The sequence below is a fragment of the Cebidichthys violaceus genome, unplaced genomic scaffold, assembly GCF_023349555.1.
Source record: "Cebidichthys violaceus isolate CVI_PGR_0920_01 unplaced genomic scaffold, fCebVio1.0.p SCAF_30, whole genome shotgun sequence".
Lineage (NCBI taxonomy): Eukaryota > Metazoa > Chordata > Actinopteri > Perciformes > Stichaeidae > Cebidichthys > Cebidichthys violaceus.
In genome coordinates, this window is record NW_027176484.1 from 2,932,249 (window position 1) to 2,959,227 (window position 26,979).

The 26,979-nt window shown below is 41.3% G+C and overlaps 1 protein-coding gene across 2 annotated transcripts in view; it reads left to right on the top strand.

Annotated features, from left to right (window-relative positions):
• Positions 1-26,979, top strand: part of trip4 (thyroid hormone receptor interactor 4) — a 72,772-nt gene that overhangs the window by 18,786 nt on the left and 27,007 nt on the right. For both annotated transcript variants that reach the window (XM_068724404.1, XM_068724403.1), the window contains exon 12: positions 8,667-8,769. In XM_068724404.1, the coding sequence (XP_068580505.1) occupies positions 8,667-8,769 (103 nt within the window). The remainder of the gene's footprint in view (positions 1-8,666; positions 8,770-26,979) is intronic.

The following is a 26,979-nucleotide window of genomic DNA, read 5'->3' on the forward strand; positions in this document are numbered from 1 at the left end:
AGTCTCCCGAGGAATTGTAATAGTGGGATGGTGGACTGGTGACAGCTTGAAGTCATTTACATGAAGACAATAATTGCTCAATTTCTGACACACACAGTTGGTTTCTTGAACTAAACACAGCGGTACAAATACACCAAGGCAGCATAGTTAATATCAGTTAATCCTGCCTTCCTCACTTGGTAGTTAACGTAATTGTCACATTAATAAGTAAGTGATGGTTTGATCAAAAAAAGACAAAGGTTTTTACTGTAATTCATCTCAAAATACAAACTTAGATTGGTTGTACTTTGTGATACAAGCGACCTATGTAGGCTTGTACTTTGAGATAAATTACAAACTTACATATGTTGTACATATTTTTTTTTTTTTACTTTGGTCAGTGCAAAATATGTGAATTGACCTTTTTAGTTGTACCAAAACAGGGAGCATTTTCTAGGCAGAGGAAATGTGTTTGTTTTTTGGGTGGGTTTTTTCAGTTGAGCTGACTGTGGCAGTAATTGGGAAATCGTGGGCTGGATGCTGAGCTTCTAATAAGGAGACATGTCTCTCGCTGTGTTGAGGATATTAATAATGTAAAGAATTCAGGAGCCAGTGTTGGACACTCCTCGATAATTAATGTTCACTCTCCAAACTTGACACCGGTTGATTCTGTAGGTGAAGGAGTGTGTTCAATTTTTAATCATCACCGTGCAACTCGGTGTGTCTGAGCTCCAAAGAAAGGGACAAAGTGAGCTTCGCGAGCCGCCTGTTTAGAAGGACACGGTTAGCGATGCTTCGGGTTCATGTCACTCGACACCGGTGTGATCCAAAGCCTGTGTCCATACGGGCTGAGGGTACGTACAGGCACCTTTTTAAAGGGCTTGTTAAAGGTGTCTGACAAAGCGTTGGCCATGTAGCTAAAGATAGAAACCTGGTGTATGTATACAGGTAGTAACTGCAGTTATTATTAAGGCTACTTGTAACATATAAAAGCAAATGATGTGTATCACCCCTCCTATATTTTTAATGATAAGATATTCTTCCAGTTATGTTCTCAACTAATCATGTCAGGAAATTGGATCCTTTACGGTTCACTGAAGCCCAAAGGGACTTCTTAAAATCCAATGCATTGTTCAACCAATAACATACTACCCACCGATATTTGATTTACTATCGCATCGGAAAAATAAAAAGCTTTAAAACGATCAATCAATTTTGAAAATAGCTGCCGTTAAATGTTCCGATTATCGGCTAATTGATCTAAGCTGATGTTCTGGCCGCATTTACATGCATGATGTAATTTGGCTGTTTGCCACAGATGCTGTTTACATGATCCGATGAAACCTTGCAGTTACCATTAAAAATCTCTTTGTTACCATTAAAAAAGAAAAAGAAAGATGACAAAGTGTTTCTATCCGCATGAGCTGCTTCTATTTGAATCTCTATCGAGTTACCTCGGCCATTTGTGACTTGGCAGTAAGTCAAGAATCGACGAAAGAATTGAATGAATGAAGTCAAATACAACATGAGTGCTAGGCCTACATGTGCTGTAGTGGCAGGTATGATCCATTCTGCCAATTTAGCTTTTAACGGCCCGGTCTGCCATCAGCACAACAACGCTGTCGGGATATATTCACTTACCGTTGAAAACGCTGTTCTCACTGTTTCATTCATTGTGGTCGGCTCTTCTTTGCCGCCTTTCACGATGCTAAGCTGCTCTTAATGAAACTCAACACTTCCTGCAGATGTTTCAAAGTAAATGTGACGTGAAAAGATTATTTCTCGTAAACCGCTGGAAGGCCTTTGATGTGAAACAGATGGAGGAATGAGTTTGCGTTACAGCGTTAAACAGCAGATGGGAGGAAATCCAAGAAAACAGAGGATTCTTACTAAAGCACAATCAAAGTGCAGATATAAAACTTGTAATTAGAAATAAAGGCCTGTCTGTCATAGTAGCCATTCCCAAATAAATGAACAATTTGTGGTGTAACGATACATTTGCTCACCCTGATGGAGACTTCTAATGTCCTCAAATTTGAGATTTATTTTCCTCAAAGATATATGACGCTGGCTGCATATTGAGCTGCATTAAGTCACAACTTTGCCATTAGACGTAACCTGAATATGTAATGATATAGAAACACATGTGTGTGAACACAGCCGTATAAGGCATGTGCATTAACGCTGGTCAAATTGAAACAAGTAAAGATCAGCTTAAAGGATCGGTAAACAAGACTAATTGACTCATGATGACATATGACACACTTTCTGGTTTTGAGGACGTCGGCTGCGGTTCATTTTGGAGATTGTGTTGTTTTTGAATCCCGATACATGATACACACATGAACAATATGCTTGTTCTGCGTGTCTGTGTTGTCTGCCTGCGCTCTCGTCCTGTGCAGCGACGGAAAAACAAATAGTGCCCTTACAGCGGAGCGTGCAAGAAGGCTGAGAGGCAGTTTACAGTGCCGTGTTTCCTGAGGGCAGCTGCGTTTGTTTGAGGCCTAATGAATGCCAGAAACAGGCTTGTGCTGTTTGGCGACCACAGTAGATTAAAGAACGATTGGCGGAACGATTGCCGTTGCGTACGGTTCCCAACAACACCCTTTCACCTCCCACATGCAACCCGTAGCTCAGAGACAAACCCATCTGTTTCTCCATTCCCAGGGTGAAACCAGCCCTGACAGATCCGGCTAAGCAGTATTTCTCAAGTGTCCTTTCTGGGAAGACACCTTTTGGCTTTGTGTAGTTCCCTATCTATCAAAATCTCTGCCTCCTGTGTTTTCTCCCTCACCTCATACTGTTATTATCCGTCTCTCTTACCGAATCGTATTCCTCATTTTTTTTTTTTTTTTACCTACTGGTTCTCCCCCCCCCCTCTCATTCTCTGCCTGCCTCCCCCCTTATTCCACCCTCCTCATTTTTAAAAGCCACATGCTCCCAGCCCGTCTGGCTCAGTTGCACCCTGCCAATGAAGGGCTTTTTATTGGGCTGAGATTGAGTGCAGCCAAGCAGGGCCTGGCTCGAGCTGAGGCTGGGGCCAGGCTCGCCATCCCCCAACCCCCCATCCCCCCCACCCGACTGCACAGCCCACTCCACATGCCTGTTCTGGTCTGGCCCTGTCGCCCAGAAGGAGATTACTTGTCTCTGCTGCCCTTAATTGCCGACAGCAGCTGAAAAGAGCCAGAGAGAGAGAGAGAGAGAGAGAGAGAGAGAGAGAGAGAGAGAGAGAGAGAGAGAGAGAGAGAGAGAGAGAGAGAGAGAGAGAGAGAGAGAGACATTGTAGAGAGAGGAGAGGGAACAGTGTTGGCTTGTCGAGTCGTTACTTGACAAGCTTGGACTCAAAGGTTTGTGTTCCTGCTGTCAAACCCTGGCTCTGTATTAGTTGGTTTTATTAAGATGGATGTTGTTTTCATCAAAACGTTGGTAGGAACTCGTAGTATTTTGGACTGTACTAAAAAAATGAATAGAACAGTATATGGAAGGCAGATGATGAGTTGGAGAAGGGAAGTTGATGAAAGACTCACAAAGTCGAAAACCTCAGTGCGAGTTACTTTATTATAAGGATGTGTGGCGAGAGCAATAGGACCACTGTGCCCTCTTACTGCCCTCTGAGCCACTGTTATTTTTCATAGCCAAAGGCACGCTTCCAGCAGCCTCATACCCGCCATCCCCTTTTCACTTTTTCCAATGAACTTGTTAATTTCATGTTATTACAGTTGGTTTTATGTTGAATCCCCTCTGGCTTGATCCCAGCAAATTAAATCGTGGGCAGTTTATTGAATTGACGGTCTCTGAAGAAGCCGTATGAATTTTTCGACCTCCTTCCTTTTGCTGTTTAGTATTTTGTCAGTAGGTTTTTTTTTTTTCATTCGGCTGGGCTGTCATCGTAATATTTTGAGTATTGCTTATTTACAGCACGCTGCCTCCTTTACTCGTCTCTGGACGTACAAATCAAAGTGTTGCAGTGTGTCTGGCTTGTAAATAAAACGATGCTTCGGTTTGAGTTGTTTGTGCACATACTGCTTTTCTATTCTCTGGCCAGAAGAAGTGACGAAACGCAAAATATTTTTACTCTGTACACGCAGAAAATGTATGACTAAATTCCGTTTCATGTAGCTGCAATGTTTTAAAGAGCTTCACATCTTGGGAAATACGCGTATTGATGTTGTTGATGGCTTTGTACGATATATTTAAAGCTACTGCCAGCAGACGGTTAGCCGGGCTCTGTCCAAAGGTTCAGACGACAAGAGTCTTTCCATAAAACAGCAGCGTGTTGTTTTTACAATGAGGTTTTTCTATGTATTTAAAAAAACAACAACAAGGTATAACCTGTTATTAGCAAGCTTTAGAGGTGCCAGGGCTAGCTGTTTCCCCCTTTTCCAGTCTTCATGCTAAGCTAAGCTAACCGGCTGCCGGTGGTAGCTTCAAATTTACCATTCAGACACGAGAGTGGTACCACTCTCCTCTCAGCCAACTGGGTGACTGGATTATACCCACACAAATTGATTAAAAGCAAAGCCGAAATGCCCTTTTGTTAAAACACATGACTGATAACTAGATTCATCATGAGTTGGCGCGCTGGCAAGGTCGAGATGTGTTTTGTATCTTATTTCCTGAAAACAGTCTGGAAGCCAGCCATGCGGTAGATGCATTTCTGTGTTGAACACGAGCCAATTGTCTGTGTCTTTTATGAGCGAGTAGAAGCGCTTGTCTCACAATTGTCTGACTTCTAACGCCAAGTGAATTAGCCTGAAGCAACCAACCAGCGCTACTCCATTCACGCGGAGGCATTTTAATGCACCTGTCACACTAGAGCCTCAGATCTCTCCCGTGTCAAACACATTGGTCCCTCTACCCAGAATGCCCTGGGGCTGTAACCCAGACCTCGACTGCTCACTAACAACTCGGATCACCTTTTAACTGAATCCAGTGCGACGTTCGCTCTCACCTGTAGTGGCTCGACGTGATTCCGCTCAACAATTTCTTAATTCCGCGACCTGCGCTTCTCAACAAGCCTCAACTTTAATTGCATTTGTAAGCAGGCCCACTCTGACTGCATTAGAACCGTCCTGATGAATACGGAGCGCTTTAGCAAACCTGCTTGTCACACAACCACAATGTTTCATGCCCTTTTGATTAACATTGAAAGGAAACAATTAGGTGGGGGAGGTAGTGAGGCAAAGCAGCACATTCAACAGCTTTAAATGCTAATTAGCTAATGGCAGGATGAAAGAGGCAGGCACCGGGGCGGCGTTTCACGTGAACACCCTCAAACCCCGGCTGCAGCTACACCCGCCCGTTTCGTCTGAATTTAGCGAGACCACCACCACCATTTTGTTTCCTTGAGTACCTCAGACATTACAGCCATCTTGTGCACCGTGAGATTTTATTTAATGATTTCAGAAGAGGCTGAATTCATCTTTGCGAGCAGTGCCTCGATGTTTCTTTCCTCCTTTTTGAATCATCTCTTATTCACACTTTTAATCACTGCTTCTGTCTTCTTTTCATAGTTGTAGAGACATTTTCTTTGCCCAGCACTTATTTTATGATTACCTCAAAGAAATATTCTCAGGGTATTCAAAAGTTGACAATATTTTTTTTTATTTATTTTTTTTATGTGCTTTTACCTTTGGTGAAGGCAAACCACTTACACACTAGCGTAAGCCCTTTTCATCAAGCTGTTTTAAGTGATGGCTTTTTGCCTTTCAGACATGCGTGTCTTTTACATCAATGATCCTTTCACATCAGTTTCACCAACTTCTCAGAATCCTCCTGCCTGTTTTGATAAAGTCGAACATGCACAAGCACTGAATGACTAGGAAGGTAAGTTTGGGATGTGCAACTCTTAATATGCAGACATGCTGCATAAATCATTTAGATGGATATTCATTTATTCAACGTTTACAAGGTTTCAATGTTATTTTATTGACATTGCACAACGACATGCAGATTGTCGTGCCATTTTGCTCCATAACAAAACACCAAAATTTCATTTTCGCATGAATGGAGTTTAATAATATGTAGAATACTTGGCAAATACTGTTTATAGATTGAGACGTGAGGAAAATATTGATCTCTGCAACAACTTAGCTTCTTAGTTTATTCAACACATCTTTTTGAATAAGAATGGGCGTAATTGTAGTTCTAATCAATTTACTGGTAAATCACAAAATTCTATCCAATTTTGTATAAATCTTTTCAAACAGATTCTGTATTCACATGCGTCTGTACCTGAACGTGACTTTGGTATTGGAAGCTTTCTGGTTCCCGTTTGTAGTCGGAGTGGTATTAACTAATCACGTTTGAAGCTCAAATGCAATCTTAGAACTCACCGGCTATCGTCCGACGATGATTTAGCTTTTTATTGGTTTAAAATGAGGTCGTTAACTGGCTGCTTGTGAAACAATCTGGTCGTACGCGTCGTCTCTCAACTCCAACTCCAGTCTCGCATCACAAGTTGCTAATCGGACTGTAAACAACTAGCAGCGCACGGGGGGGGAAAAAAAGGAAGTCCGTATATCAGCTGGTTACACTGGAGCCCCAGAAATACAGCTCCTCGCTCCCGGAGGCTCATCGTCTTCAGACCGATAGCCGATGGGTTCTGAGATTGATATAAACCTAACAATGAATGACACTGACTAACAGCTCTTTAAAAGTAAACACGATGCTAAATCACTCTGGATTAAAGTGTCTTCCTAAGTGTTTGACATGGACTTTTAAATGAAGACTCAATTAGGCCGCTCACCTTAGGAAGCTATTTAAGAAGAACTGCATGGTCTTAACAGTTCACAGGATCGATCCTTACAGTGTAGGTGGAGACGCATGGACCCTCTGGCTAGTTGACGAAAGAAGGTATTCATCCTCTGTAAGTTAATTGGAGTCAAGTGTATATTGTGGTAGACAGTGATTGTGTGAGGTTTTTCTATATTTTTCTTACCGTTTCTTATAATAAATAGTACATTTCTTGGATTTTCAGATGCAAATTAATAGACGTTCGGTGCACCACTGAATATTTGTGGCACCAGATTCACAACGCTTTGTGTAGGATTGACTCAAAATAGACTACAGGGTCCATGTTCATCACCATGAAATACTCAAATCATGAAATAATATGTCATGTGTGGGTGGCCTCATTTCTGTGTTGTTTTTGGAAACAGTTGAGGTCTATGTTACAAATATAAATTCTATATCGGCCTGCAACTGACTGGAGAAAAGGTTATAAAACAGTGAAAAAGCAGAAAAGTATCTCGATAAATGGCTCCAACAATGACTTGAATATCAATCAATAACAATATGGCGGATGCGTTGCACACCAATGCTTTCGCACTTCACACAATGGTTTGACGCTGAATGGAAACATGAACTTTGATTGTTTACAACAGAACTCCACCTTTTTAAAAGTTTTCGTAGGATTTGATGACGATAAGACAAATAGATATCATTATCCCATGACACCACATTACTGGACTCCCAACCTTCATCTCTGTTAACCCCTGTTAAATCACACGCTGTTAGGCCGTCGGGGGAATTTTCCATCTTGGAGGCGGCACACTTGACTGGGAGACTTAATTTAATTGGAATCACTGTGTCGTTTGGAAGGAGGAATCAAGGGGCTCTTTTGAGGTCCCCGTCAATGTCTAACAACTGTGAGTGTTTACATATTTTATCACTCACCGGTGTATTGCACTTGAGTCGACATGGACCGTAATCTGAAATAAACATCTATCATCTCTCCCCGGTTTGTCAGGGACCATACAGATGGGTTGCAGACTTTGTTGATTTCCCTTAAAAGCCCCAAATTTGTCACAACCTTCAGTGCTCCTTTGAGGGAGATACAGAGAGTGTGAATAAGAGGCCGAGGGCAGCCGGAGAGGAAAAAAAAAAAAGCACGCTGTCATGAAGAGAGCCGCTTCCTGGCCGGCTAGATGCAATCACAGGCACTATCCGATAGCGCCGGAGGAAATTGGATGAGCTGAGAGCCGTTGGCTGCCAGTGATGGGAAAGATGACTCCTTTGTCACTGTGTCAGTCAATTCCATACTCTCACCTGAGAGACCAATCAATAACACGGGCAGAGAGAGAGAGAGAGAGAGAGAGAGAGGGAGGTATGCCGTGGGCCGCTGTCAATTATGTGCTGTAAAACATCCTCTCCGTCACTGGGCTGAGGTATGGCTTGTCACGTGGTGTGCATAAATATGTCACGGATGTGCTTAAATGTGATTCCTTCCTGTAGATTTAGAAGTATGCTTTTAATAAATTATGACACGTTTGAATTGCTAGGCGAACACTTGAATATTGTACGTGTGGTTTTTTTTTTTTATCATTTTATTTGTGTGAGTCTTGTCTCTGTGATGGTATTTTTGGATTCCGGTGGCGGTTGTGATCGATTTTTTTTTTTTTTGGTCTCATCTATTGCCGCTCGCAAGTGGTGTAACTGCTCTCATTAGCAACTGCATCATTAGCTGTGCAATTACAGTGCAGAAAACCCGGAGAGGCTCATAACCGTCAGTTGCTGTCAGAGCGTGTGGTATTACATCAGGTCATTCCGCTTGATGCCGGCGTATGAACAGACACTCGCTGAATGATTCATGATCGCGATGCCGCTCAAGATGTTTACCATATTCCGTGGCCGTGGTAGTTCAGTGTAAGATGACTAAACTAAACTGTTCTTCTCTCTCCCTGCAGTTCCCTGGTACCTGTGAGGAGTCTGCTTCACCATTTGTCTTCATCTGCACCAACCCCCAGGAGCTGCTGGTGAAATTCCCCATGAAAGGGAAGCACAAGATCTGTAAGTCGTGCTTCTTTCATGTAAGGGGAAGTGGAGTGGATGAAATTAGCCTGAGACATTTCTTTTAAAAATGTCTTTCTTTTTATCAGCTTTCTCCTCTGCATTTTTATATGCACACACACGCATGCGCAGCTGGACCTGCAGAAGAGTGATAATGCCGGGAACGGGGTCTGACTACTATATATGTTCGTTAATAAAACCAAATGAAACGCACAAACCCTTCTCTCACGTACGCATGTGCAGAGCCTCTCTGAGAGCCATCTGTAAAGACGGGATTTTGCTGTCGGGTTGCCTGGGGGACAAGCCAGGCCTGGATGTGCGATGCTGTTGCTGTATTGTGTGATTTATAATGGGACTCAAACACATTTTCCCTCCGCTGCCATAGCCGCTGCTGCAAAATGATGTACCTGCGAGCTCTTTTGTTAATATTTCAAAACCCTCTAAAGACTTGAGAGGATTGTTTATGCAGCTGTGCCTCTTTCAGATCTTTCTAGATTGATAGAGAAGGATTTTTTTTTTTTTTTTTTTGGAGAGGCTTAAGGTAAAAAATGTAGCAGGAGTCTTACTAACAGGGATTTAATAACCGTGTCTCCATTTTTTAGGTTTTAGAGGTTTAGCACAGACGTGACCACGGGTCTTGTCTTGATTTAGAGGATTTCAGAAGACTATTAATATTGTTGAAGTCTTCCTCTCTGTCTTTAATTGTTCATACATTTCATTCTCACTGTGATTTGCATGGTCTTGAGTTGAAAAGGCTCAACCTGGTGCAACATGCTGACACATTGTTCCAGGCCGGCTTGCTGTCGTAGGCGCAGATCGCTGCAGGGAAATCTGGACGTCCATAATTTACACCTACAGCTTGTGGTTTTATGAATCGGCATCTTACTCTCTATCGGTGGTGAAATAAATATAGCTTTGTTGAACTTGCCCGTTGTAAATTAACCATTAATAGTCTTTATTATTCATTGTTTACAGTAACTGCGGCCTGTTTCTTTTCCAGTTCAGTTGTGAGAACTTTGTGGATTTGTTTTCTGTCTCAGAAAAAAAGAGAAACACTTTTGTACTCTTTGTTTTGTTTTTTTTCGATGACCTTGCATTTATACCATCTACAAAAACATTGCACCAGCAGTATCTTTTAAGGAGGTTACCTTCATTCTGAACCAGTGGCATTCTGCATTTCATTGCCTGCTATCAGATGTAACGGTACAACACAGCTTTGTTCCAGCTCCACACATCACACTACTGCTTAGCAGTGCAGCCGTCTCACTGCTGTTCTTATTTTAGTTAAACATTACATTACAGTCATTTAGCAGACGCTTTTATCCAAAGCGACTTACAATTCAGTATCTATCTACACACCGGAGTCGCAGCTACGGGAGCAACTTTTGGGGTTAAGTGTCTTGCTCAAGGACACGTTGACATGACATAGCAGAGCAGGGGATCGAACCACCGACCCTCTGATTGAAAGGCGGCCCTGCTCTCCACTTAGCCACGGTCACCCCCAAACTAACAGTTACTATCCCAACGTTAACGACACAAAAGCTCACATAATGTGGCAAATTCTTAAGTTAGAGCATTGATATACCCTCAGAAATGGACACAGACACCAGATGATAATTCTCTACATATGTCATTCAAGAACCTGTGAAATGCTTTTGGTAATGGGGTCCCATCACATAAATCAAATCAAATCAAATAATACCTTCCATACCAGCTGTCTCTATTCTCCGCATGTGCAGACTTGTGCATGCATTGTCATCTCGTGTGTTGTGCGTTGATCACAACACACTCCCTGCTGTCCACATTAGCCTGGTGTTTGGAGCGGTTATCCTCACCCACTGGACCCACACAGTCCAGCCTGTCTCATTCTTCTGTCACCAGCTAGTTTTTCGCTATCTCTCTCTCTCTCTCTTTCTCTCTCTTGCTCTCTCGCCCCGGCTCTTCCACCTCAATTCCCACTGCATCTCACGGGTCAAGGCATTGCCGCTCATCTTACTCAGGGGGGCTTAGCACAAGTATTTTTTTTTGCTCCCTCAACAGCTTACATCGACAAGATCCTCTTGTCACTGGCATTGCCAGCCATCTCATGCCTCATCAGAATGAGCGAGGGGGGGGAAAAAAAAGCTGCAGTCTCTTCTGCTCCTTTCAGCAGACTCAGGGCTTTATTATCATGCAGTGTTGTTGTTGTTTTGTCATTTAGTCTGTTGAACATTAATTTGGTAGATAATGTAAAAATGACATTGTGTGGCTGCTGAGATAGATTCTGCAGTCATGTTGTGGAAAAGTGGGAGCCTCTGATAGATAGTGAGGAACTAACTGGCCTTGACATTACAAAATCTCATGTTGAATTTTAGTCCTGGCTTTATTTATTTATTAACCTCCCCATTAGCTGTTACCTTGGCAACAACTACTCTTCCCGGGGTCAATTTAAGATAAACATACAGGGGACATTTTTGAACATAACTACTATAATCCCCTTCCATTAAAGTCAGAATTACTTGACTTTCATTCATCGTTAATCTGTTTGCCATCAGTGACGAAAAGCATTTTGGAGGTCATTTATTTGTTTTTTTATTTTGGCTCTTCTGCAATGTGTGCTTGTAATTTGCAACTGCTTGCGTTTTTGTTTTTGTTTTTTTGTGATATGTATGGGAATTGTTTTGAGAGCCAAACAAATGAGCTGCGTGATGCTGCCGCCATGTTTCTCGTAGGGTCGGCAGTTCTTTGCTTCAGTGTAGTAGTAATATTGCATATTACAGCGTGGAAGCTAGCACACCCACGCATGGATGAACATTATTGGAAGCATTCAGCAATTATCAAATAAAGTGTTGCTGACTCTCTCTCTCTCTCTCTCTCTCTCTCTCTCTCTCTCTCTCTCTCTCTCTCTCTCTCTCTCTCTCTCTCTCTCGCTCTCCAGACAGTTTTACAGTTGGCTTTGTAGATAATATGTTAGGCTGTGCTCGATGCAGGTTGATCAGTTATTACCCTGTGGAGCCTGTGACATTTAAAATGGCATGCAGCCAAGGCTCACTCCCTGTAATAAGGGATATGCATTATGGTTTATGGTCACATCCTGTGAACATTTGTATCGATGTGTGTGTGTGAGTGTGTGTGTGTGTGTGTGCGCGCGCGCTCTTCTGTGTGAGCTGAAGGTCAGTCTGGATGTGTTGAAAGCTATTTGGCTCTCTGACATGAATCCACATTTCCTTTTTCTCCTCCTTATAGACTCGCCTTCGCTTACCGTATGTGTTTAATAGCCTGACGTCCTCCGTATGATGTGGCTGTGTACACACAGCGAGTGTGTACGCAGCCACATAGTAACAGTGAAACACAAATCATACATCACTAAAACATTTTCATTAAGTGTCCGTTAGCTCGAATGCAAAATGCCAAACCAAACTTTCTGTCCACCCAAAAACAACATTTCTTTTTATTTTAGTTTTACGTTTCTAGTAAAAGGGCCAAAAAGACCGAACCTTTTCAGCTGATCCTAAACATACAAACGCATTAAATTATGTAAAATACAATTACCCTCCTCAGGCCACAACAGATTTCCAACCAACATTAGTTTGCCATGGTTACGGTGGGCAGTTCATTATCTTGTAGCATGCAGGGATTCATGAGTCAGATCTCTTGGCCTCACACCGAACCTCAAACCAGTTGGAGGCATCACAATTAGCCACCAAACATGTTTGATTTTAATGACTAGAATCTGAACATGACCCAGTGGTCTGATGGAGATCTGAGCTCAGATTATATTGTAATCAATTCAACGTGTGATGGCAACCCCTTTGGTGAGGTAGGGAGTTTCCTACATTCCTGTTCCATCCCCTTTGTCATCCTAAACTGAATTTATTTTCGGCTTAACTTTCAATTCTGCCGAGCGTTTTCTAGAACTTTTAATCAGCGTCCATCTCAACTTGAATTGGTCGACATCACGCTTGGACCGACGCTGCTGAGCGAGCCTGAAGCCGCTCTCTCTGCTGTTCTGCAGAACAAAGCGTGAGGTAACCTGAGAATTATGTTTGACCTTCCTCTTATGATGCCTCCGAAGAATTAAAATCCTATTGCTCCCAAGCATGAAGGGTGGATACCCAGAGTAATGTTCCGTGAGTGAATCAAATGGCTTTAAGCCTTGTTTAAAGAGTGCTCGACCAGCAAGAAGAGAAAAAAAAAAAGAAAGTGCAAATCTCTTGTACAAGTACTCCCATATACAACTGACTAAAGCACTGAATTAGACAAAGAAGAGCAACAGTTCAAGTATTCAGAATGTGGTTGATAAGCTCAAGCCATCTGATGCCTTTTGTTCCGTCTTGGGATAATTTAGCAGGCTTCAAAGTAGTACTAGTAGATACGGCTGAAAATGTTATCGCCATTACAAAAAGAATTCTGCCCTTTTAGTGTGCATTTGTTCTATAAAGATTCATCCATTATAGAAACAAAACAGGATGTCCTTTAACAGATTTTAAAGCAGAAAAGGTCGTTCCGAGCTCTTCAGTCAGCCTGGTGCACAGCGTCTAACTCTTGTGATATTACATATGCATTCAGTGAGTGCTTTGTGAGGACTGGCTTATCTTTTTCTGTAAAGATTAGTCACTCTGATGGCTCTCCAGCAGATACAAAAGAGCTCTTTTTTTTTTTTTTCTTTTTTTTTTTAGTTGAAGGTTTGATCCAACTACGGGGAAAGGAAGTCATGGGTATAATTACTAAGATGAGAAATTCCTCTCCAGCTCCAGGTCATGATGAGATCTTTTTATCTCTACCAGCGTAAGTCATTGACATAAAGATAATCTCAGAATCACCGGAGACCACAGTCGTTTCAAAGGACCGCAAGGTCGACAGAGTCTTTACGCTCAGAGCGCCAACAGCGCTTTTCTTCCATTTCTTCTGATTTTATTCTCTCATGTACAGCAGAATTCAGCTGTGTTTAAACAGCCATTAAAATAGGTATCAATAGAAAACACTTTGTGGAGTATTCCCACAATTTTACAATATATCTAACAATTTGTCGTTATCCAAACAATATTGCGCTTCCAGTAGTAGTAATGCTATGTTTAGTTGTGGAGCATGGAAGTAAATATGTACTCTTATAAAGTATTAGATATCATGGGAAATAGAGTTTCCCTTACTATTACAGACGGACAGCCTCAACAGCCAACTCTGTCTTATTTTGGGTTGCTTCATCATTTGAATAAATTAATCATTTAAGCAATATAACGATGTTCTCCAAATATAGGTGTTTATTTATTTTTTTGTTGCTGTCACCGGCAAAAGTAAATTGCTTAAAGTACACGCTGTTAGTAGTATTTTGTAGAGCTCCGTGAAAACAATGGGCTGGGTAATTATAGACCAATTGCTCCAATTTACCACCGTCAAACTGAAGGACATTGTTAATTTCTCTCCTCTCCTACGGTATCTCTTTTATTTTTGGAAGAAAACCACAACAAAATTAAGCCATAATTGCTCCTGTCTTGTGAGCGCAGTCGGTTTGCAATCTGGCCGGCGTTCATCATCGTTAGATGATTGTGGACGTGGAATGTTCTCGCCGTCTCTAATAGCCATTAATGGCCTTAAAGTGAGGATCCTTAAGACTCCAGTCCTGGTTGATATGGTGGTGTCTGTGGTTACTGGTGGTAACGGCAAGTGCAGTTCAACACGAGCAGCAATCACTCTTTGAGCAGCTGGTTTGTCAGAAATTACAATATTTAGGATCCACTGATGTATCTGATTGCATTGAAGCCAAACAAACTAAAACAAAATGTTGTTTTAATAAGGAAGTCAGTCAATAATTGGCCTTTTTTTCCCCATCATAACCTAAAGCAACCATGATGTGTAATTTCCACACAATAGCAGATCACAGATCACAGCCTCTGGCATTACGTTTACTGTCACATTTCACAATAAAAGCCACCCCATCTTTCACCAGGAGAATGCTCTTAATGTGAAGCAACAGCAGTAGGAAATGTTGGGTTTGAATTAGCAGTGACTTACTATAGCTGCGATGTAGTGTTAGCAGAGTCAACAGCAGGCAGTGAGACTGACATCATTGAGTTAGAATGAATACAGTAAAGCTAGATCACATGCACAACTCATTTCCCTCGTGCATGTGAAGACAATTTGGACTTGGAATGGCGGACTCCGCCACTACCAATGAAAAATGTCTTATCGCGCGGTAATTAGAGAATGGCTGCCATACTTAATAAATAAATAAAAAAGAGTCGGATTTTGTAACTACTATTCTACGGCTCTAATTCAGCAAAATTGTCTTCAATTAACTTAACTCATCACGCTCATGATTAGTGCACGAGAATGGGGCTGTCATTTACAGGACATGTATGTAACACTAAACTCGTGTAACACGGCAGCAACACTGGCAGCTGCTGCATGAAGTCTCATGATTTGTCTCAATGTACTCTGTTAAAAGAATGCAGGCCACTGAATTCCAGTACAACACATATTCAGCACCCTTATGGGAATTGCTTGAAGCAAAAGAATCTATATTTACTTGTTCTTGTGTAAGAGCCACGTGCCAAGGGACTAGTGAGTATACATCACATATAACTGATTCTCTTTATTTGTTTCTTATGCATTCAACATCATATCCCTTGTACACAACGCCGTACCAGCTCTCTGTTCAATATCATTTGCATCTTCCGCGCATTCATTATAGAGCTGTTGCAATATGTATGGCTTTTATCCCTCAGGTTGCAGCACATATGGAAATAACACAATATATTCATAGTGAAAATATTGCAGTTGAATTTTGCTCCACTAACCATCGGCTGCACTGTTACCTTGTGATTACCTCTTTGTTTTATGTGTGAAATCGCAGCACCATGGGATTGCAAATAGGGCGAGCCAATTACCTAACAAACGTCCACCTTCTCTCCTGAGGTGGTCATGATGGGGTTTTTTTTCCCCGTCCCCTCTATTTCTCCCCTGCGCTCTTCTTCTGTCGTCCGCTGCTGGGAGACAGAAAGAGGTTAGAGCGACGGAAGTCCTTTTTTTTGATTATTTATTCATGGATTTTCCATTTAATATTCATGCCTTTTTTTTTTTCCAGGACTATCTGGGTGCAGAGGAGAATTTTCTGCCTCGGAGGCGGCCGGGGCCAAAAAAAAAAAAATCAGGTTTCGGCTCCAATGAGCTCGGCTGGATGAAGGGAAGAGAGAGGCAGAGAGATAGATAGAGAGGGAACAAGAGAGCGGGGTTTCATGTGTTCTCTAGTAAATGAGAGGCAGGCCTTGAAGGTGACAGGCTGTGTTTATTACTGATCTGTCAGCCGGTTAATGGGGAGAGGAGAAGAGAGGAGAGAGGAGAGAGCTGAGCTGTCGAGCAGAGACCAAAGCACACAGGCATGGGAGCGAGAGGGAGCCCCAAGCAATAAACTTTGCCATACTAGAAGTGCTTGTCCTTACAGATTCACTGACAACACTCCTGCGTGCTGAATTCCATGCACTGGAAACTAAATTAGTCTGTAACAAAGAGTATTTTGCCGTGTTGTTATGAAAATGGTATTTTTCAAAACAGAACAGTGACTCCTGTACTTTCTAAAGCCCCAAATGTATACATTCTGCATGCCATGTGGCTGCGTACATTTCATTATCTGCCTGTGTCTGCGAGGGTCTGTGCAGCCTAAAATGTATGACTTTGTATGACTCCCCGCAGAATATCGTGTGAGCACATCCGTACATGCAGACAGGCTGGAACATGCTCTTCTCCGCGCTGCATGTGGGAGGATGTGCACGAGGGGTGTTCGGAGCGGTTTTCCTGTCTTTTGCTTTGACACACTCGTGCATACGATCAGCTTGCTTGGCGCTGTGGGCGTCGTTGGGATTTGGGAGGCGGGCACATCGGCTCCTCTGTGAGCCTTTGCGACCTACGGTTACCCACAAACACCCTTCTATGTGTCGCTTCACAGGGCCGTTTGTGTAAGTCGTCTGAAATGTATCAGGAAACTGTATTTTGGACTGAATCCAGTCATCAACATGTCAAAACAACAGTCCCCCCACTTTTACCTCAACTACAGCTTTAGTAGAAAACAACCAACACTCTTCCATTATGTACAGAATAATCACACAAAAAAAGGCTATTATGAAAGAATGAATTGTTATCTTTGACATGGCGGTTATCAGGCCATCTTAACAGCGTAACAGATTACAATAAAACAAGTATTACATGTATTGTGCAGATAAGAATCCAGGTGCATATCTAAGATTTGGTTCAAGGATCTCTTAACGTTGCAAGATTCACCAGATTGAACATATTTTGCCGTATCCTCGTGTTAATCTTACTTAAATTAGAAAAATATGGCCTAAGTACTGTAGCCTATGATTATCTTTGAATAGTTTGATTTAGATCAGATGCAGATTTTGTTTATATGATTTGAAATAACATTTTTTTTTTTTCGAACCATATAGCCTTGACAGAGACATGCGTTACCGGAGAGCTTTGTGCAGTATTTGATTGCACTTGAGCCCAGAGGTTTTATCAGCTGCCCTTGGTAATGAAAGCTCTTGGTTTTTCTGTCTCAGCAAAGGGTGAAAAGCCTGTGTAAAGATATTGCTCTTTGTTGTAGCAATAGATTTGTCTTTCCTTATCTCGACTCAGCATTGTTGCCTTTATCAGTCACCATTACAAAATCCATATCAATCAGCATTTGACGTGCCAGTGCTTTCTTCAGCGTCACGTTTTCTGCATGACTGGCAACGCTTTCTGCAGATTCTGTTGACTCGTTATTTAATGTAATGCAATTATCGCGCGTTACAGAGCTTCATATGTACGCGTCTGGTTTAAACGGATACCCGTCTCTTGTGTGTTGAATGCATTCAGCTATACTATAGATGTGTGGGAAGCCTACTGTGTCCTTTGTTATGGATATAGATGTTACTGCATTGTTGCACAACCCAGTTTTTCTGATGATGCCTGTGAGGGTTATATTCCTGAGGTTAAAATTGATTTAGTCTTCAGGAATATACCGTGGATGAAAGTGTAGCAAGGGCAGTAATGCCCGTTTCATGCACTCAGCGCTGTGGATTTAAAAAACATGGGCTTTCCAACCAAATTATTTACGCGGTACAATTTATTTATTTTTTTTCCTTTTTTACTGGAAAGGGAAAAAAAAACCCTCAAAACCTATTTTTCACGTGCAGGCCTGGTCCCATCATAAGTAGCTGTTTTCATTCTTACCTCAGGCTTATAAAATGCACAGCATTCATTCTGATCCAGGGTTTGAGCGCCGCTCAGCTCCTCTCAAAGCAGCAAACGCATCACAGTTTCTTCTCTGGCCTCACATCCTCACATTATATGGGTCAGTGTACATGGCGTTAGAGGCACGAAACAGCAAATAAGTAGCTCTCCAACACAGATCACAAATCTGGGTCTGTCTCTTTTGTGACTGGACCCTTATGTTGGGTAGCTTTCTGGTTTCATTCCCACATTTTCTTTTGTCTTCCCTATTCTGTCCATCTTTTCTCCCCCTCTGTCTTTGTCTCCGTCCTAAAGCCTGTCAGAGTAATCAATCTGGATCGGCACTGAGAAGGGGGGGATGTAGACAGATGTGCTTTGCAATGTGATCGATGTTCTTGATTTGTGAGAGATTACTCCTGTGTGTGTGTGTGTGTGTGTGTGTGTGTGTGTGTGTGTGTGTGTGTGTGTGTGTGTGTGTGTGTGTGTGTGTGTGTGTGTGACTGAATGGGAGAGGTCTGCTAGCTAGCATGGATGCAGTTGGCCTGCTCCCTTGACTTTGTTAATTTGTCGGGTTGAGAGTCGAGGATCAATACGAGGATTATTTGCACAGTTCAAGAAGATGACGGAGGTGAGGATGTTAAACTAGACACGGCCAATGAGTCACTTAATGTGGTTAAAAAGTCTCGGTGGATGTTTTTTTTTGGAAGTGAGTTTCACACCAAAGTCTGAAATGTAACATGAAAGTGATTTCCTTCTATCCCTTGATGAATGAGATTTTATTTTATTTTTATTTAGTCTTTTTTTTTATCAGTCATCAGTCTTGATGAATGAGATTTTTTTTTTTTTTTTTTTTTTTAAGAAAAACATAACAGAAGCAATTTTTGCTGGTCAAACAAGACATCTGAAGACGTTACCTTGAACTTAGGAACATTTGTATGTGTTTCAATAGTTTTTGACATTTTATAGAATAAATGATTAGTCAGTTAAAGTAGTAATCTCGTAGCGATCCAATTTCATGGACGGAGAGAGAGAGAGCGATCGTGTGACGGTGAGTTCATAAAGTGATCAGTGAATGTAACAGTTTAGGCTTTTTGTCAGTGAATAAATGCTAAAAACCCTCAAAACCCAACACCTGCTGGTTAAAGTGAAGGGAGTTTGCCTCGATGTTTGCCACAACCTCGACCCAGGCTCACTGAAGATGGCTTTTGATGGAGTGCAGGCTCTAATTCCTTGTATTTATTCATTTTTAGATTTGGTTGTCATTCAAGAATGCATATTTGTTTACTAATATTGGCCATATTTCAAAAAGAAAACAGTGGGGTGGACAAATTAGAATTGGGAAAATGATCTCAGCATTATCTTGATTTTAGTCTTTCAGTTACGCAATATTTCCCAAACTATGAACTGTTTCCGTTTGGATATTGTGTATATGTTTGTAGGTATATATGTCAATTATTTATTGGCCATTTTTGCCCAAAAAGTTTCAGTTAAAAGGCGTGCGCTGTAACCACTCGGCTCCCAAGGCGCTCCAGTATATCATATTTGTAATCAATCAACTGCATATGTTCTTTAAGATTTCACATGCAATAGAAATATATCGTGTTTCAGTTGAAAATGATGTTTACGTCCTGCACACTTCAGACTAATGCGACGTTACCTAGTGATGTAAAGAGTGACCTGTGAAAGGTATAAACACTGACACGCTGCCACCACAAGGCCATCAACGTTTCTCTCAAAACACGTCTTGACCAATATTATCACCTCACTGCACTTGTGAGAAAGATCAACAGTGGTAATACCCCTCAGAGGAGGCTGTCAGCTTTCCGTCAGCTGTCGGTGTTTTCACTTTGCCTGTTTTCTGAAGAACATTTTGATTCTTGTAGTTTTCCTCTCCCTCTGAAGGGAAGCAGACAGATGTAATAGCCATTAGCCTCGGGGAGAGACAGCACAGATGTGTCAACAAGGCTTGACTTTTACAGTCCAAGTGAAGTCTGAGCAAACATTGGCTGTGTAGAGGCCTGTGTGGTTGAGCAGTGATCCAGGGACACGGTCGCACGGCGTTGCCCCGGGACTCCAAACAGACCGTGACTCTAGTTCTCATTACAAGAGTGGGTCAGACCACCCCAATACGGAAAATAAATAATGCAGGGGGAAAACCTGAGTGCTGCCACCTCCTCACTGACAACATCCACACAACCTTGTTCTACATGAATAAGTGCTTCAGCTTTTTATATACTCCCGCTGTGAGCTGTATTTCTTACACGCAGTATTCTGCTGGAAAAGATGTGACGTCAGTTGGGGTTATTTTAATTATCAATTTGTTTTGCTGACAATGAGTTGATTTGATTGGTTGGTCTATAAAATGCTCAAAAATACTTTAGTTGAAGTTCTCAAATTGCTTGTTTTGTCAGACTCGAGCTCCAACTGCGCGGGACTAGTGTTACTTGTGGCCGTCTAGTAATTTGTAATAGTTGAGGAGGTCGTCTGAGAGCTTAATCCCGGGCAAATCTTCCATGTCCGTAGTTTGTCAAGTAAAATTTCCGACACAAATTCCTATATTTTGCCAAACCCAGGGATGATATTAATCCCCTGCAAATTGGTATCTCTGTGATTTGGGGTCGTATGTTGTTGTTTTTTTGCAAGGTTTTATGTTTTCTCCACACATTTCTTCTGACTCTTACATGGTCCAGAATTATGGACGGTATTTCTACCGATTTCTTTACGGTATTTTGTGTGCAAGTTCAGGAGGCTCGTCTCGCTACCCAGCGTGGAGACCCGTTCGCACCGGAGCAAGAGGTCTTTGTGAGCATATTAACATGAATTAGCCTATATGATAAGATGACATTTATAATACAATACTCTTGATACGCGCGGATGTTACACAGAGCCTTTACATCACACCTGGGGGATAATGTCAGTACATTTGAGTAAAATACAGACTTCACGTTTCCCCTGCGAATGCGCTGCACCAAACAGAAGTGGGGGGTTCTTTCTAAATCACGTGAGGTCCCCTGGTACTAAAGATCCCGTAGGAATAGGGCTTAAAAGCTTAAAAGCTCAAAATATACATTTTAATATCAAATATGACAAAGAAATGTATGAACTGGAACCAGTGAATTATTGACTTTTTTGCCAAAATAAAATCACTCACGTTAAGCTCAGTCTTTGTCTGCCACTTGACTCGCTAAGCATCTACCTCTTATAATCTAAATCCAGTCAATCTTCCCTTTCTTATGTTCCCAAGGCCTCCAAAAAAAGAAAAAAATCTGATTCTCTATCTTAATTTCATCTCAATTTCCTGTTGCAATGGAAAGTCCAAGATGAAAGCGTTGAAATTCTAATTAAGCTGTAATGGCGGCAGCGAGTTGATATTTCTTTTTCCCCTCTCAGTACATTTCTCCCTAGTCAGCCCTCTTCCCTCGATGTATGTTTAGCTTGATCTCTTCAAATGTATTTCCTACTTTGTAACCAGAGGCAAGAGCCCTTGACTTGCTGCCCCCACAGCCGCAGCCAAGGCAGCCATTTAAGTTGTGATTAAAAATTAATGGTTGAGTGAGGATCATCGGAGAGGGAGCGGGGGAGGAGGGCGGCGAAAAAAGAAAGAGACAATGCTCGAGCAAGAGGATATCGGCTGTGGCCCGAGCAGCAGCAGCTGCTCCCTGATAGAAGGGTTGGAAGGTCTTCTTAACAACTCTGCTGTGTTTAACTGCTGCGCTCACACCCCACCATGAATATTGCATTACCGCACTATAGGGCTCCTTGTGTTACCCCCACTGAGTGTTGAGCAGACCTGCAGCCGCAACGCCGAAGCGTCCGAGTTGAGCCAGCCCCCGCTGAGTGAGGGGAGGCGTCCGCATTAAAGCAGACACACCACACAAACCAGGCCGGCGTACAACGCCACGTAATTGCCAGAGTGATTCAGAGAGGACCCCTGTTTCATTGCATGTCACAAGCAATTAAGTTCAGCCTCAAAGAAAATGGAACAATATTCGCCGGCATTTGAAACCATTGTTACTTTTTTTTTTTTTTCCGGCTTGTTTAAAGGACTATGTTATGAAAGGATTTCCAGTTACCGAGCAGAAAACAGGACAGGGACGGTTCTCTTTAATGCACGGCTGTAGTTGTTGTGAATGCTCGCGTTTTTTTAATACGTTTTAGTTTTCTATCGAAGGTCGGCGGAATAAAGGGCAATCAGTTGGAGTCTGGCCAACGCGGGGCAACATCAGGCCGACTCTCCGGCCATTTCTTTAAGAGCGGAGCAGAAATACCATGAGACCACACAGGGTCCTGACCTTGGCTTTACCAGATGATGAGTAGTGGCACTTCCACCGCGGCCTGCCCTTTTCTTCCTTCTGGCTTCTCTCTCTGTAGCGTTTCATTACAGCGTTTCTCAGAGTCCATTACCCGCTGATACGTGCACTCGTTCAGTTCTGCCAGCATTGGTCCCCTGTAGAATAGCTCTTTCGGGATTGCAACTCAAGAGTGCTCTGATTGGAATAGCCACCAATTTAAAAACATAAAATAAGAGCGAATGGATTCTTTGTGTGTGTGTGTGTGTGTGTGTGTGTGTGTGTGTGTGTGTGTGTGTGTGTGTGTGTGTGTGTGTGTGTGTGTGTGTGTGTGTGTGTGTGTGTGTTTGTTTTCATTCACAAACAAGGTCTGATTTTTGTAGATTTGGCCATCATTCTTATCGGTTATGGTAATAATTTAGTAGCCCATTAGGGCTGGGCGATAATTCAATTTCAACGGTCGTTTAAATTGTTAATAGCAAACACATATGAACACACATTTCCCAAGAAAATCTGAATTGATGAATATTCTGCTTATGGGAATACCCAAGTGTCGTTAAATCTAACTATTTTCTTAATTTGATTACTCTATATTTGTGTGCATGCATGTTAACATAGTCAGAGTATAGCTGGAAATTATAATACGTTTTTTTCCTCTATAATTTCCCTTTAAACTGTTATGTTCGTTTTGAGAAAAATACTCAGTACCTTTCAGTATTTAACACAAAAATAGGCTTTACCTTATGGTTATTTCATATAGACTATTTATTTATTTATTGAACTACAAATTTGGACTGTTTTGTGATAGAAGATTTTGGCTATATCGTCACTTATTTAGGATTCAATTAGCTCAAAGTCTGTAAAGCATGATGCAACAGCCAGGCTCTCTCGAATCAGTTCTAAAGCTCACTTATTTAAAATGTTGTATCTAGTTTATTGAATCAAAGAAAATTAGAAAACTGCCAAGCTAGCTGTTTCCCTCTGCTTCCAGTGTTTATGCTAAGCTAAGCTAATGGACTCCCGACTCGAGGTCCATAGTTAATGCATGTTTCTGCAAAAAAACTTTTACAACTTTCAAACTAGTCTTTTAACAACTTTAAATGTTACTTTCACTTTGTGTGCACAGGTGCAGTAGTGTGGTAAAGGCAGGACAAGTTTGGGTTCACCTTCATTTTCCACTTTCAAATAAAACTTTTACTGTCTTTAAAAGTTGCTGACATGAGGCAAGTCTGAAAAGTGCAGTTTACAGTAGTTTAAATGTCCTTAGCTATTAAACAAAATACTTCTTTAAGTAATGATGCTGAACAACACTTTAAGCTTGACTACAGAATAGGAACGACACGACTGAACAGGAAGGTTTAGATAAGCACCATTAAGTGAGCCATCAAAACCACATCTTAATGACCGTTTTTAAGTGAAAAGCTTTCAAAACACATTACACTTGTCAACATTCCATCTTGATATGAGAACTGGTAATTAATCAAATAGTTTCTGGTGAGAACTTTGACTGCCATAACTTGTTAAATGATACATAATATAGGAATTTGTCATATGTTTTTGGAAAATATAGATGTTTTCTCTGCCGTGTGGATTATTTTTTTTTTCGAGATCAACAATAACATTTGAGCATGAAGGAGAAGCTACTGTTCAATAACGTATTGTTCACATTACAATAGGATAGAAAACTCAAAGAGCGCTCTGTACAGAAATCTCCTGAAGAGTAAGGTATGGTACGAATAGAAATGGATGCCATCTAAGAATGTCAAGTTTAAGGTAAAATCCGATTTGTAATATGCACTTGACACCTCCTCCTCATCACCCACCTCCTTGTTGCTACACTCTGTTCCTTCCGTTCTTTCCACGCCTCTTACATAATTTGTTAATTCTGTCCTATTTCCTCTGCTGCTGCTGCTGCCATCACTGTTCTTGCTTTAGGTCTTATTTGCAATGCTAATGAGGCGAGACAGCAAGTAATGGTTTGTAGGGGGAAAGAAGCTGCCTGTAAAGATGGAGATATGGTAATATGACCACTGTGGCATACGGACTATTCAAATGTAGGAGAGTGGCTACATCATTGCACATGCAGTTTCATAGTGTAAATGTTAGGAGATCTCATGAGCAAAAAAAAAAAGCAATCACCAGAACTAGAACCATGTGGATTGTGTTTAAAGTAGTCACAATTTTGAAAGGAGATGTGTTCATTCATACAAAACCTGCTTTTGCAACCCAAGAAAGAGGTAAGGAAAATAAATATGTGCTGTCACCTTATCTGTGGTCAAAATGATAGGAGAGAAAAGCTCTAGTAGCACAAGGTTTGATCAGTCCATAATCGAATTTAGGAGCCCGGTGTTTCCATTCGACATTTCGAGGAAAAAAAATGTTAAGTGGGAGCAATGAATGCAAGCTTGCCCTCAACTCTCCTCTTCCCACCACTGTAGATACCCAGATGATTCTTGATTGAGGCAGCAAGTAAGGAACCATTACTTGATTTCAAGCCATGTCACCATCAGGCAGCTTTCAGTTCACAGCTCCCTACTTATGTCTCTACTGCCCATGTGATTATCATTAGAGTCACGCCAAAAGCAAAAGCAAGTAAATGGATTATTGAGCAACTGTAAGCGGCTCGCTCTACAGAGCTGGCTGTGTGCTTGCTGAACAGACACCGAAAATCCAACTATAGCAATATACTGCACATTCCAGCTCTCAGATGTGTACAAGGGGTGTTTCTTTTATTGTTCTACAGATGTATTTTTTTCCTGGGAAGCATTTCAAACCGCTCTGTTTACAGTTGGTTTTATGCCAGCCTCGTTTCTTTGAAAGTTTAAATACACGCATGCATACGAGCTTAACTATACTCTTTGAACCATTGTTCCTACTTAGAATTGTGATTTGCCAATGAAATGTTGCCAGCTTGATAAACATTTTCAATCCCTCTTGCATTGCCCTCCTACCAGGTTACAAATAGCTGATTAGTGCCGAACCACTAGGAAAAATGTGAAAGCACACTTAATGAATCACTGAAGCGCCACACTCAGGCTTTATCCACACTAATACGTTTTCGTTTAAAACTCTCCGGCCAATCTGTTCAGCATCGTTATTGAAATGATTTCCGTTCATGACTATTCACTTACACTGGGCATGCGGGTGCCGGTGTAAACGGGGAAGTAGATTGGTTGCTCAGTTACAGAAAATACATACATTACATAAGTATTATAGTACTATCGAATAATAAAAGGTTGGGCTTGAAACTTAAGATTCTCCTGTATGTACTTTAACGGACAAATTTAGTTTTATTTTTCAAATTTTGTTACAACGCTGCAGGTCTTTAACACATACACACATCAAAATTACTTTGCAAATCTAATTTTACTTGATTATGGGTCATTAAATGTGGTCTCTCACTCGTTTCCTCTCTGTTTCGTTGTTGTCTGTTGTCACACTCGTAGCTCTGCCAGGTGGCTGAACTCCCTGTCGTACTGGAGAGCATTTATGCTTTTGTTCGCTTACAGTTTCTTTGTGAACTTCAAAGTTGAAAAAGAACAAAATAAGCATTGATTACAAAAGGAAAGTCCTCCGTTTTGTGTACATCACTCGGTCCAATAACCGCTTGCTTCCTTTGCATGTAGGCAGTAGTAGCATTATAAAATGTGGAATTTAACTGCACAGCAGCTGCTACTATAGACAGCAAGATCAGCAACGCCTGTAATCCGTTATCCATGTGGAATTAACAAGGTAGCGAACAAGGGTGTCTTGTTTTCCAAGGTCTGCGGTTCAGCGCCTATCCACACTACCACACAAACTTACCTGGCATCGTTAGCATTTTCAAACTCCTTTGTTTAAGGTGCTCTTAAACTCCAGAGTAGTGTGGACTTGAGGTGGAAACGTAGCAAAAGATATGCGTAAGAAACGTAAGTAGTGTGGATGTAGCCAAACTCTTGGATTGTAAAATATAGATTCATGGTTTCTTAATTAAAGAAAACTTTTTATGACAAGATTTTAGAAGAGGCTTTCACCAAGCTGCTGTACTTTAGATAAGAAATGCCGTAGTTGTGATTGGTGTCTAATCTTCTCTCACAACTCTGGTCCATGCTTTTATTTTCCAAACATTTAATATTGACTTCATCAGTGCATTAAATAGTAAAATGACTTCACAACCACGAAATAATCTGAATTTGGGACTGAAAAGCAACACTAAGACTACACCAATCATCTCTTTTCTGACAAATTTATGGTGTCAAAACATTTTGATAGATTATATAATAACATAAATGTTATGTACAAAGTTTAAAACTGCAATCCATACAATTCAAAATAGGTATTTACTGTAAAGAAAGAGAAATGAGAGGTTTTGTGTGCTACCTTTCAGATATTGCAGATATTTGGTTACAAATTACATCATCAGCATACAGTGTGAGCTTTAAATGTATGTTATTTATCATAATTCTTCATTTTATCCTCTATTCTCCGATATGACTAAAGTTCTATATAAAGAACAAAAAGGCGCTGGTGACAAAGAGTACCACTGATTGATAAATCTTTCCAAAATATCAATTTATTTCAGTTCTGGCAGTAGTGGCTGAGTATATTCCGCTGAGTTTTCAGAAAATTCAAATCTTTTTTAAACTCAATCAGATATTTACAATACAGACAAAAGCTTTCTGAACTGGTAAATAGAGCATTTTATTTATTATTCCTAAATATGAAGAGAACATGTGAAAAGCAATTTGACATC